General features: G+C 34.0%; 1 protein-coding gene across 2 annotated transcripts in view; it reads left to right on the top strand.

The window, feature by feature from the left end:
• nrg3b (neuregulin 3b) overlaps positions 1-14,626 on the top strand; it is a 263,343-nt gene that overhangs the window by 153,765 nt on the left and 94,952 nt on the right. For both annotated transcript variants that reach the window (XM_005156254.6, XM_073918545.1), the window contains exon 2: positions 5,972-6,104. In XM_005156254.6, coding sequence (XP_005156311.2) covers positions 5,972-6,104 — 133 coding nt within the window. The remainder of the gene's footprint in view (positions 1-5,971; positions 6,105-14,626) is intronic.

Genomic DNA, 14,626 nt, shown 5'->3' with positions numbered 1-14,626 from the left:
GTCACATTTGAAAGATGATGTAAGCAGGTCATCAAAAAAAGTCGGATACAGTCACAAAATCAGAAATGGCCATCAAGATTTGCAGTGTAAATGCAGCCTATGAGATATTGTTCTGAGGACTCTTACCTTTCAAAATAAACCATGATGTACAGCTATGAATGTGTGTGGGTCTTGTTATTACGATGATATATACAACATATCTAATAAGCGTTTTAGATACAACTAACACAAATTAGCATATACTGTACATTCTTTATAAGCTTCCTATTGTAAAATAACAAGCTGTAATGGCTGTTTGAGGGTTGTAGCTTTAGACGGATGTATAATTTGTCTAGATTGCTTGTGTTCTTTCTGATGTAATCTATTTGTAAACACTGAAATATAAAAAAAAAAAAAAAAAAAAAACAGCACCCCAGTGTGTCCACGTCCTGATTTCGGCTTTTAATCTTTAATAATTGTTTTTAAAACATAGTCACCCCATTAAGTTGTTTTTAGCTAACTGTATTGTTTTTCACATATACAACCACAGCATGACCTAAATTCTTTGCATGGTGCTAAATTTGTTATATGTATTCATTTTTTGTGCTTTTTTTTTTTAACAGTGTGCTCACATAAGTGCCTGGGGTTTATTTTTTTAAAATTGCATGGCAGCAGCTCAAAAAATCTAGGCATGTAAATGTGTTCAGCACGATCTGTTTAACTTCAAACATGCATCAGAACTGAAAAGAAAGGTGATTTGAGTCTTTTAACATGGCAGGGTTGTTGGTGCCAGATGGAGCAGTCTGAGTATTTCAGAAACTGACTATCCACCGAGATTTTCACCCACAACAGTGTCTGTGGTTTACAGAGAATGGTCAAAAAAAGGGAGAGAACAAAACAACCAAAACTCAACACTCTCAGAAATAAAGATACACAAGCTGTCACTGGGGTGGTACCTCTTCAAAGGTACACTTTTGCACCATTGGTACCCTAATGGCACACATCTGTACTGTCAAAGTACATATCAGCACCTAAAAAGTACAAAGTGTACCTTGTGGTACCTTAAAGGTACAAAAGTATACCTTTTGAAAAGGGGTCTGCCCCACTGACAGCTTGTGTACTTCTATTTCTGAGAGTGTATAATGCTACCAAGATTCCCAAGGGATGTTTTCAACATGCTGTTAAATCTATGCCACAAAGAATTAAGACAGTTGCGAAAGTAAAAGGAGGTTCAGCCAGAGCTGTCCTTTACCTCATCATACATCCTCTACTCAAGATGAATAACCCTCAGGATTTGTGATTCAATTTAAACTGCTGTAAGACTATTTCATGGAACTTATCAAGGGGCTTACTTGTGTAGATTGCCTTCAAGGAAAAAAAAAAAAAGCTAATTTTAAAGCAACCGGGATGAATCAAATGTTATGACAAACCATTTGAGGAATAACAAGAGGGGAGGATTTATCACTAAATAAGCAGAAGCTGAGCAATTATCATGTCATGCATGAGCTAGGCGCCCATGGAAGCTCAGCGTCTGATGTACAGAGAGCGCTCTTGAGTCCCGCAGCGCAGGTGCGCAGTGTGAATGCGGCCGCTTTTCCTCTGACGGACTCCACTGGTGGCGACACACTCCAAGAATGAAATCTGCACAGTCATCTGTATTCATTTCCACGCTTCCACCTTTAGATTTCATCACGTTTCTAAACGTGTGCTTTTACAGCAAAGCCCGTAGTGTGTAGAGGAAATCATTACCTCCCTGCAGACTTAATTAGACCGAATAGTGGGGGTCGTCGCCTGCATGTTCTCGGTTTCCGTTCTGTTTCAATAACCTGTCAATAGAAAGCAAAAAGAATAAAGCGGACATTGTGGGTGCCATGCCTCGGTGCTGTCTCTGCAGGCGTTCGCTACCTTTGATTGAATCAGCTCATCAATGATCACTCCTAAAATGAAGCTGATTGCTAATAGCTCTTCTGAATCCCAGAGCATCGATTGCTACGTTCATTAATTCGCTGAACACTTCCGCCACCCCTCTTGAGAGATTGTGTGTTTATTATACAGGAATTCTCTCTCTTTTAATACAGTCCTGCAATGATTATTGCATGTTCCGGTGGTCCTCGCCTGCGGATGGGCTCGATATGGCAGGTTTTATGAGCACCTATATTAGAGCTGCTGTGGCGAGAGATCAGTCCATAAGTAGCCCTGGGTCACACAGTAAACACTGCTGATTGCCAATCGACTAGCCGGTCAGCAGCAGTATACCAGTCAGGTTGGAAATGCCACTCTTGAGAAAAATGAGACTAATAATCTCCCCAACAGAATCCTCCGTTTTAACAACAAAATGTGCAGATCAATGGCCATTTGATCGATGCCTCTGAGATGATTTATGCCGAGTCATAAAAGCCAGCATTTGTGTGGACACTCGAACAAGAGGATTTGAAAAATTCAGTCTGTTGCTGAGGGTGAAGATAAGGCATTTGGCACTGATATTGTTTTGTTTATGGTGCAAAGCAGTTGCTTTTGGCCAACGTGTGACTTCATGTAATGAAGTCATCCATCGCAGCTTTCTCAAACGAAGCAAGCATCCTCGTTCTCTTTTTCTTGTTTCAACAGCTTTCTAATCCGTCATCGTCTTCTGCACCAGCGACCCCAGATTTATCCATCAATACATGAGCACAACAGATTGATTTGACCTTTCCAGTGTTACTGCAGGTGCTATTTGAACAGCCGCGTTTTTGACCGGGACTCACACCAACTCTAGCTCTTCTGCTGGCAGCTGCAGACTACAGATGTAGCGATGTCTTTGCCTCGCTTATGAATGTCTCTGCTTTATTTCATCTAGTGGCAGATGTCTGGGAGATTATGTGTGTGCATGCTCTCAGTGCATTGTTTTCTGCTTGTGGGCATGGTTGGTGGTGGTATGGTAAACACGCACCAGGTGCCGCAGGCCTTGCTTGTGTATTCAGAGTGACTGCTAACAACACAGCAGATGCCATGTCCATGTTTAAGTCAGGCATGTCTGAGGAAGGGTCAAAAGAACCAGATTCGTTGGACTTGGCCTGTTTTGATCCAGATTTAAAGGTGCAGGTGGTCATTTATAAGCAGCAGTGCTTTCTGAGAAGGACTTTATGTGAATCATTGAATGCAGAACAACAGGAAGGTGCTAATGCAGCCTTGACCAGCATGCTGATTCAGTCTTGATCAGACAGGTCATTTATGTTTATAAATGGCAGTAATTAAATATATTAAACCACCAACGCATTGTGGTCACTATAACGTTAAGTGATTCTTATATTTAGCGATAATCAGGCATATGTGTATTTATGATTTGTCCAAGGTTTTTTTTTTTTTAAAGACCTGAATGAATCACTATTCATAGAAGAGAGAGTGGACATTGATGGAAGTTGTTTCTGCCTATATAGTTTTGTTGATGTGGACCTTTTAAAATGGGGATGTAAGCATGGCACTCCATAATATCATACCCTGAGAACTGTTATGGATTTCCACGAAGCAAGACTACGAGAATTGTCAGGCACTAAAACAATACACATTCTAATCTGAGAAGAAAGATCAGATAGGAAAGCAGTTGTTCAACTGTCCCAGTCACCCATCCTGAGCCCTCTCTGCCCTCGACTTTACCTTCTCCACCAGAGCAGCTCACTCACAATCTACACAGAATTTCTGTTTTCAATATGGTGCATCTTGTAGCTCTATATTCATGCTTGGTATCATTTTAAATGTCTGTGTGATTGGTAAAGTGTTGTCAACTTCACAGTAATATTTCACAATCTCCCTTATATCTGTTCATTTGGATTGTGACTTTGATAAGATCTTTGCCACTCCAGGGAAAATGGCCTTCACATTAACTCATGACCAAAGAATGTTTTTTTTGAAGCTTTTATTGTCTTGAATTTATTATGGTTTGTTGTGATTTGAGTATTTAAGGAAAAGGTTTAAATGTGTGGGATCATGTAGCCAGGATACCCTGTTCAAACCATTGTAGTTAAAATACCATTCTTTAAAGGGATCTCAATGTCATTTAAGCATAAATTATAAATAAGTAATTATAAATAAGTACACCCATCACAAATCTATCTTTTAAATTTATATTTTTAATAGGAAACTATCCAACATTGTATTTGTGCAAATACATTAGATTAGTCAGTACTGAAGTCAAATCTAGAGCTTATCTAACAAAATTACCTATGATAACGGTCCACAATTTAATACACCCAAATTTATATTTTATAGAAAAATATTAAATACAAATTTTAAAAAAGAGGAAAAATCAATATATTTTGCAATATTTTGCTTGAATTTAATTGTATTATGTTTCAATTTTTAAATATTTTTGGTGAATAAAATATTATTTAAAAAAATATATCTGTTTTGTTTAAATGCAGCAAAATACATTGCCTATATTCACTGAAAAATAGGATAAAGTATTCATTTTCAAAATGGCGTGTACTCAGTTATGCTGAGCACTGTATGTAAAAAATATTCTTGGCTATTCTAAGTACATGACTATTTATTCATTGTTTGTTTAGTTTAATTTAAATTGTTAACTGACTATTGAAAATGTTTATTGAAAATAGTTTTATTTATGATTTATTAAAGATTATTATATAAAACAGAGTTGAACTCTAACAGGTAAAGAAGAATTATTAAATAGATTGATTATTTTCTGATTATATTATTACTAGTTTATTTAAATCACTTACCATTTTGTATGGAAATACAAATAAAATATATAAATAAACTTGACCTTGTCAAAAAATATAATCAATTTGTATTCCAGCACATCTATTTAGCAAAATGCTGATCTCTTGAGTTACTTCTGATAGATAACTAATCAAATCTGGTCAATTTTTGTTTGAGAAAAATGCAATGTTATTGTTTTACTGTCTTCTTTATGCATTTGAAACAGATTTGGCTATAACATGAGATACAGATGAAGTCAGAATTATTAGCCCCCCTAAATTATTAACCACTTTGTTTATTTTTTTCCAATTTCTGTTTAAAGAACAGAACACATTTCTAAACAAAATAGTTTTAAAAACTCACTTCTATTAACTGATTTCTTTTATCTTTGTCATGATGACAGTAAATAATATTTGACTAGATATTTTTTTAAAACTTCTATACAGCTTAAAGTGACATTTAAGGGCTTAACTAGGCTAATTAGGTTGACTAAACAAGTTAGGGTAATTAGGCAAGTTATTCTATAACGATGATTCATTCTATCGACTATCGAAAAAAATATATATAGCTTACAAGGGCTAATAATTTGACCTTAAAATGTTTGTTATTATTAAAAACTGCTTTTATTATAGCTGAAATAAAACAAAAAAAAAATTTTTTTAAATAAAAAAGACTTTCTACAGAAGAAAATCAGACATACTGTGAAAATTTACTTGCTCTGTTAAACATCATTTGGGAATTATTTAAAAAAGAAAAAAATTCAAAGGGGGCTAATAATTCTGACTTCAACTGTATTATACATTTCTTATTGTATAATTTGCACTTTATAGTTGAAAAGAAAGCAGAAGAATTAAATTGTTGAACTTGATTCACACTGCAGCTTGAACTGATGCAGCTACAGCGACATCACAACATATTAAAAATGGTGAAAAATCCCAGTTACAGCTTATTAAATGAGCTTTATTATCTCTGATAGCCTGTGTCATTAAACCCCATACCCTATATAAGCTCCATAATAGACTCTAGAACATATTCTCCATCCTCACATGGGCTCATTTGTAATCAGTGAAGTGGTTGTGAAACCATCATACTTGAACGTGTGATTCAATTAACAGCATTCATGTCATAATATTGAGAAATCACTCAGATGTAATTTTATCATCGGAATGGACGTTATGGAAATGGATGGATTATTAGTGTTTGATTCATTTGATTAAACTGATGTAATCTTGATTAATCTCTTTCTGTCCCCCATCCTCTTTTTTTTGCACCCTCCTCCTGTCTCTTTCACACACAGTTGCTCCCACAACCTCCACGGTGCGTTCGGAGTTCTTCAAGCCCTGCCAGGACAGTCAGGAGATGGCCTTCTGTTTGAATGAGGGCGAGTGCTTCATCATTGAAACTGTGGCAGGGGTGCACAGACACTGCAGGTGAGTCTACCTTTATGTGTGTGTCATGTCAAATGAAAGTGGATTTCCATCTTTACCTTTTCTTCAGTGACAATATCAAACTCCAAATGATGTTTATGGTTGTTACCCTATGAAATCTATTTTGTTGTTGTTGTACTGTTTTTTTTTTTTTGTTTGTTTTTTTTGGCTTTCTCTTTTTTGGGGGGAACTTTATAAACATTTTAACACTTCAATTAAAAAAATGTAGTTCATTATTTTACAATAGATCAAATGAATTAAAAACCTAAAGTTATCATTTAAAAAGCTTGCAAAATTAACACTTAATTAATTTAACAACAATCAATTGAGTTTAATAATATTAAAACATCACAAACCCTACAAAACCACTTATTTTCTCAAGTTAAATTCAGTTGTTGTTGTTGTTTTTATCCATTTTTTGAAACTTTATTTTAAAATGTAATTCATTATTTTTAAGTATGCCATGTTAATTATACTTGGTTAAGCTAAGCTACAAGACTTGCCCAATTATTAAAGGTGCTGTATGTAATTCTTTGAATCTTATAAAGTATATAAATACCATAATATGTTTGCAGAGATTATAAAGTCTGATACAGTTGAAGTCAGAATTAGCCCCCCTGTTTATTTATTTATTTTTTCCCAATTTCTGTTTAACGGAGAGAATTTTTTTTCAATACATTTCTAATTTATTTTATTATTAATTTATTTTATCTTTGCCATGATGACAGTAAATAATATTTCAAGACACTTCCATACAGCTTAAAGTGACATTTAAAGGCTTAACTAGGTTAGGTTAACTAGGCAGGTTAGGGTAATTAGGCAAGTTATTGTATAACGATTGTTTGTTCTGTAGACTACTGGGGAAAATATAACTTAAAGGAGGTAATAATTTTGACCTTAAAATGGCTTAAAAAATTGTAAAACTGCTTTTACTCTAAATATCCGAAATAAAACAAAAAGGACTTTCTCCAGAAGAGACAATATTATCAGACATACTGTGAACATTTCTTTGCTCTATTAAAGACAATTTGGGAAATATTTCTATTTATATTGATGCATTATATGCTGTTTTTGTTTTGGTTGTTTTAATTTACCCACTGCCAGTTTAGCCAATTGTATTTCAGCACCCCGAGTTGCCTTGATGGAAAACCGTGTATTTTATTCATTTATTCAGAAAGGCTCTCAAAGCATGCTTTCGTGACCAAAATGTGACTCCAGTGAACAGTAGCAATAAGATGATATGCAAATAATATAAATATCATGAACGTAAACATTTTACGCATTCTTAATTACGAGGAGGTTACATTTGAACCCCTTACAACACAGAACAACTAACAACAAACTACGTGACGGGATTTGGAGTGATAAGCAATTTGGCTGTTTGCATTTAAATACAGCCATTCAGAAGCACAGAATAGGGCACTTGCTGCACTCCAACAAAATGGTAAGGTTTATAATCTAATTAATAGATATTAAACCTCTTTAACATTATTAAATTTAGATGACGAATCACTGATATGTGTTGGTTTTGTGCCTATAAAGTTCAATTGAAAATGATTTATTTCATTTTTAAGATCCGAGGTAAACTATCAACTGCTTTCAGTATGGCAATAAATGTCATGTAAAATGCCATTCAAACCCACATTTTTTGCTTTTAACACTAAATAAAGCACATGAGATGTTCCTGAGGTGATCATTGTCTCTGCTGTTTAAGAAATAGAAGCCGTTTCTAAAACATATACAGTATTCAAGGTGTTGGTTAGTAAAAACTCATTTTAATATGCAAAATATTCCTTCTATCACATGCCGTTGCTTTTATTTAGAACACAATTTAAAACAGCCTTTAGACTCGATAGTCAGGCACGATAGTCATGACTTTTGTTTTTCTCAAGTTAAAGTCGGCATGAAATCAAACTCTTCTTATTTTCAAAAGGTGACATGATGGAGAAGTATAAGTGTAGAGTCTATTTTCTTGCATGATAAGTAGGCCCACACAAAATCTGCACATGCAGAAATCTGCAGATTTTCACAGATTTTTAACCCATCCTTGAGCCTATGTATTTACTTGTGTAAATTTATATTTATTCGGTATTTAAATTAATTTCAGTAATATTATTGACTAATATGAAAATGTTCTCATGAGTTATTTGCAAAACAGTTTGTAAATAAATATTTTCTGTCTTTTTGTAGATACATTATATTAGCTTTGTTTACTAAATAAGTGGATCTAATTGGACTTGCATTATAAACATTAAATAAAAGTTATTAAAAGTGTTTTGGTTTTTAGTTGTGATACTCCCAAAATCCTTGCACATAAATCCACATATTGTTTTACAAATTCCCCTCAGAAATATCAGAAATTGTATGCAGATTCTGTTTGGCTTTACTGATAAGTGAAATATGAGGTGGGAAATTAAAAAAGTTTAATTGGTTTTCATTTTAAGTTAAATAATACAGGAAAAAGAATGATCTTAACTTCCATTTCATGCTGACTTTAAATGTGAAAATAAAAATAAACTTGTGCCATGTGTTTCCATCTGTACACTGCCTAGCAGCAGCTTTTCTCACATGCAATAGAAATATACTAGTGATGTGATTCTCTGATTGGCCCTGGGTATGATGTTGCTAGACAGCAGAAGGTGACAACACCACAGGCATCAGGAGCTCTTCAGACTGCATGTAATTAACTAACTGATTCACACAGACGCAAAAAAAAAAAAAAAAAAATCTCATATTTAAATGGTCCCTTATGGTTTGATATTCACAAACCGTAGTCCATCATTCCGCTTCATGTGCACCAGACACTTTTTATTAAACTCCATATTTGTAGGATTACATTGTGCAATTCTGTGTGCTCTTTACACATGTGAATGAATGGGTTGACTAACCCACTCATCTATCTTCCACTTCATATGTACCAGACACTTTCCTACAAACTTAACATTACAAAAACTTAATGAAGTAAATGTGGAATGAATATACCATGCGTTCCGTGCCGAGAGCCTCAAAGTAGCCTTAAGCACAATGTGAGCTCTTGTACACTGTAAAAAAAAATATCCATAAATTTATAGTTTTCCATATTCTGCGATTCATATATAGATATATTTCTGTTTTTTCATACTTTTGAATTGCATTACAGGACCTTGATCTTTCTTCCAACAACTTTTAACCTTGAAAAGTTTTTAAAAAGTGGCTTTTATTAACATTTTTAATAGTTAAAGTGATATGCTGTCTGGATTGTATATTAATGTGCAACAACTTTGTAATAAGTAACCAATACATTTTTCTGGTATTTTGCAAGCTTTTTTTTCTACATATAATTTCTTAAACATTACATTCTTTCAAACTACTAAAATGTCAGTTAAAGTCACTTTGTTAAGCTGAATTTTCAAGATAAAAAGTCGACAGAGCAGAGATCAAGGTTCTATAATGCAAAATGGAAAACACTTGTGAATAACAAAACATGGAAACTGTTAATTAACAGATCATTTTTACAGCGTATGGTGAAAGCAATGCGGCGTGCTTTGCTTTTTGGTGTGAGTGTCAAGGAGAGTTGAAATCAGGTCGACTTTATAGTAATAAGCTATGACGCAGTTATGATCAGAATGTACAAGTCTACCGCTTAAGAGGGTTTCATAGAGAATAAACCTGGGTTCCAACCATGTTAGTTCTCAAGTAAAATACAGCAGAGGTTATTCATTGCTATTTGGTTTTCCCAGTTTGTGATGCGCAAAAATTAACTTAAGCGTGAAGATCAAGGCCATTAAATGTCCTCTGGTCATGTTGAGACAAGCACTTAAACATAAACACAAAAGCATCACTGCACTAATGACTTTTCATTGGTTTATTTCGTTAGTTAACATGTAAACATTGGATCGTCAGAATGCCAACGGCAGGGTGTCCATGGCCATAGATGCTCTCGTGGGCAGAGATGTGAATGCAGGGCATCATTGGCATTTTGACGCTCTTGTCGGCGGCTAGACTACATGGCATCTATATTGCTGCTCTCTGCTGACATGAAGTGCTTCTTTTGTCCTCATTTGTAAGTCACTTTAGATAAAAGCGTCTGCTGAATAAATAAATGTAAATGTGCTTTTGGTTTAATAGAGTTTCTGCAGGTTTTATGAGGGTAATTTTAAGACTTTTTAAAGAGCCAAATAAAGAAGAATGAAGTGGAGAACATGAAGGGTTAACACTACAGCAATATTTTAAGAACTTATGTCTAGAGGGCATATGAAGAGATATATTGATCAAAGTAAAAATACAAAAAAAAAAACTGATCTAACTTTGAAATTAATTTAGCATAAATATTGTTAAGGCTTCAATACCTCTGATTAAACCACTGGAGTTCAAAAATAACTTCTTGTCTTTTTGATCAGACCTATTGTGTGTATCTAAGACTAAGATGCTATCAACATATACACTCTTTAGGTGCTCCCTAGACATTATACATAGTGAAAAATAGTTTACATACAGCCAATCCTGAAATTATTTATACCCCTAGCAAATTCTGACTTTTATTTAACCAGCAAGTTTTTGTTTTGTTTTTTCTGATTGAAAATGACACAGACATCTCCCAAAATATAATAAGAGGGTCTCATTGACAAATATATATATATTTCTTCTCTTTTATTTACATTTGATCAAAAAGGTTGAGTCAGAATTTGCCAGGGGTATGAATTTTAGACTTGACTGTATATATATATATATATATATATATATATATATATATATATATATATATATATATATATATATATATATATATATATAGACAATTAAGGGGTGTATAACACCTGCCAACTGCGGGTAAATTTCAGCTGTGGTAGGTTAAACAATCACTTCCACTAGCCATTTTGTCTGGTAGAAGATAATTGTAAAATTTTAAAAGTTTTCTTAAAAAGATCAACAATAAGGATCGCCATCTATCTATCTATCTATCTATCTATCTATCTATCTATCTATCTATCTATCTATCTATCTATCTATCTATCTATCTATCTATATATATATATATATATATATATATATATATTTTTTTTTTTTTTTATTAGTATGAATGTTTAGAAGTTTAATAGTCACCTAAAGTACTTTCAATCAAACAGGTTTACTGAATTCATACGTCACAGAATTTAGAAGCAGAAGTCATTATTTAGCATATTGGTAGCAGCTCCCTGACACGTGCACATTATAGAACTAAATGTGAAATAAAAAATAGTGAAATCGGTAATTATAAGGTGAAATCACATCCACGAATGACGTCTTGAATGACGCCCTTGAATATGCTAAGGAAACGAGACTGTGGTAAGACTGTCTGCACTGGATTGGCTGAAACGTAGGCTGTAAATACTGAACACAAATGACTCCACTGATGTGAGATGAAAAGGAGGAGTCATGCTGAACGATGCGGTCTATTTTGGACATCTTGGCACAAGCGAAAGCTGTTTGAAAAGCCAACATTTCAAGGGTATAATTAGAAAGCTGATCCGGCAAGTTGGAATGGCTGAATGACTTAACCTGGAGAGTTTGATGAGTCCAAATGAAGATGAGTGGCTCTGCGTGGAACGAATAATTGCAGGTTTTTTTTTTTTTTTTTTTGCTTTGAGATTATGCTTTTTGGCACAGGGTGGTGCGGCACATAAAAGAACGTGTCATTATTCAACACACATTCTGGACCACTGAATGGTTTTAAGTGTCTTAACACAAGGAGAAATCTGTAAATATCAACGAAAACCAGTTCAACGTTTAAAGTAGTGTCTTAGTTCTTGCATTTGGATGCTATATATATATATATATATATATATATATATATATATATATATATATATATATATATATATATATATATAAATATATATATGTGTGTGTGTGTGTGTGTGTGTGTGTGTGTGTGTGTGTGTGTGTGTGTGTGTGGTATAAGCCCCCCTTTTGTCTTGTTTTTTCTTTTTTTTTTATATTTTCCAAATGCTTAACAGAGCAAGGACATTTTCACAGTATGTCTAATAACATTTTTTCTTCTGGAGAAAGTCCTATTTGTTTTATTTTGTTTAGAATAAAATCAGTTTTTAATTTTTTAGAAACAATTTTAATGTAAATATTATTAGCCACTTTAATCTATATATTTTTTCGATAGTCTTCAGAACAAACCATCGTTATACAATAACTTGCCTAATTACCCTAACCTGCCCAGTTAACCGAATTAACCTTGTTAAGCCTTTAAATGTCACTTAAAGCTGTATAGAAGTGTCTTTAAATCTTCTAGTAAAATATTATTTACTGTCATCATGGTAATAATAAAATAAATCAGTTATTAGAAATGAAGGGTGGCCTTTGGATTTGTTATAGTCCCAGTGCCCAATGTGTTCTTAATACGGTCCTGGTTATATCCATAGTGCAAAAGAACATGAAAAGTTTCAAATGAATATTTTTTGAAGGTTGTGATAAATGCAGTGGTGTTGTTGTAACTAAATTTAGGTTGAACATTTCTTTTTTTGAGAGTGAATAATGCAGTGTTGTGCAATGAAATGTAAATGGAGTACATAATTATATATTGTCCTAAATGTCCTAAAGTTTTGACTATTTAACAAAAAAAAGTCAATCTTTTTTCTACAACAGCTTTTTCTTTAATTTGGAGCACAAGCGTTACTTACAGTAATAATTTACCCAAAAATGAAAATTACCTCCTCATTTACTCTAGATCGGGGCTGCCCGAAAGTTTTTGTTGTCTGTTTCGCTCTGTTGTTTCAATACATGTGGAGAGTGTAACATCACTTTCAGAAGCTTGGCCGGACATTTCCCAGCCCAAACCAATGTCCTCTGTCCGTCAGGTGACAATACGCACATTTTAAACTAAATTACATCATTTCAATTTTAACATATAATTTTAGATAGCATTTTTGTAGCTTTTGTAGCTTTATTTGTGTGAAATATCCTTTTAAAATAAAATTAATTAACATAGTTATTTTAGTACCTTAAAGCAGTGGCATACTAACAATTTAATAGCGTAGAGCTCTTATTTTAGTACCTTAAAGTAGTAACATATTAACAAGATTCTACTATAAATATATGGAAAGAATAAAACAATGTGAGTGCTCCAGTGACAGCTGTTTTACCCCTAAAGTTATAATCTTACACATTTTTTTTTCTGACTGTGAAGAATTTAGGGTGTTGCAAGTAATTATAGGGGGGCTGGAGGTAAAAGGAGAAGGGTAAACTCTCTTGCATTCCCCCCTGATAAGGTGTAGCTCTGTGTTTCCAGCCTATTGTCAGCAGGTTGATCTCAGGTTGATTTGAGATCTACAGTCTCAGGTTGATTTGAATGAAAGCTGATCTTTTTTACATACTTGCAATTGCCAGACTTGGACGAATGTATTGCACATAATGCATTAAGTGTGAACAGCCTCTAAAAGCCATGACACATCAAGCATAAACATAAAAAAACATTGACACAAGCTCCTTCGCCAAAAATGCTTCTCTTAAACACAACAAAAGGGCTGCAGGGTGCAAACTAGCTGCAAACAAGCATGTGCATTCTGAGCCAGCAGGTAAATTATTAACTGTCTATATCAGCAGGTATCAATTGTCTTCTTTAATCACAATGGGAAATTGAAACGAGGACTGCAAACATACAAAGTGTACACAAAGCAGCACTTGCATACCATTTCATGCCTTGTTTATGTTGATCACAACCTTCATTCCAAGTGGCTCATGTCATTATGAATATACTGAAATGGCCAGGTGAGGTGACATAACATCGGTGCAGCCTTCTGTTTCTGTTGTCTTAAATTCTTTGCTCACTTTTATCAAGTATACTTTTATTCCTGTGCGCTGACTTGCTCACTTAACTGAACATTCAATCTTGGAGATTTCTCTCACCAACTCTAGTGATACCAATTTAACATCCTGAATAAGGTGAACTGCCACCGATGTGAGCCTGACTGGAGCTGACAAAAAAACTAGCCCGACAGACACTCATTTATGCTGACTTGGTTTGTTACAGCCCTTAAGTGTATTCCTGAAAAACTGTACTTACACAATCTACATTGCAATCATTTGCGGAAAACATCTCTAAGAAATCACTTAAAAAGCAAACAAACATACAGCTCAGACAGCGTACAAACTACTCTGAAATGCCTCTTGTTTTTTTCTTTTTTTGTTATTTTGTGCAAACAAGACGATGCCAACCATTCGAGAATTGAGGACAAATAACATTTAATACATAAATACAGGTCATCGAATGTGTTATTATCACATGTAAATATTGTTTCTTTTGAAGAGACACTAATGTAGAACTGCAGGTTTAAATAATGTCAAGCCTTTACAATCAAAATCACAATAGTAATGGAGTTGTGTAATGTAATGATGTGCAAGTTTGTCAAGATGCTTCGGAAAGATAATTATTGTCAATAGTGCTATTGTCACAATCGCCAGTGATCTAGCCTATGCAGATCGCTGGAGAACTACAAATCTACCACAAAATGAACTACAAATTCCATCCTACCTGTACTCTCACACCTGTTTCGGTT

This window comes from Danio rerio, chromosome 12 (assembly GCF_049306965.1).
Source record: "Danio rerio strain Tuebingen ecotype United States chromosome 12, GRCz12tu, whole genome shotgun sequence".
In the NCBI taxonomy this organism is placed as follows: Eukaryota; Metazoa; Chordata; class Actinopteri; order Cypriniformes; family Danionidae; genus Danio; species Danio rerio.
Note: the sequence above shows the minus strand (reverse complement) of the source record. Positions and strands in the feature narration are given on the sequence as shown.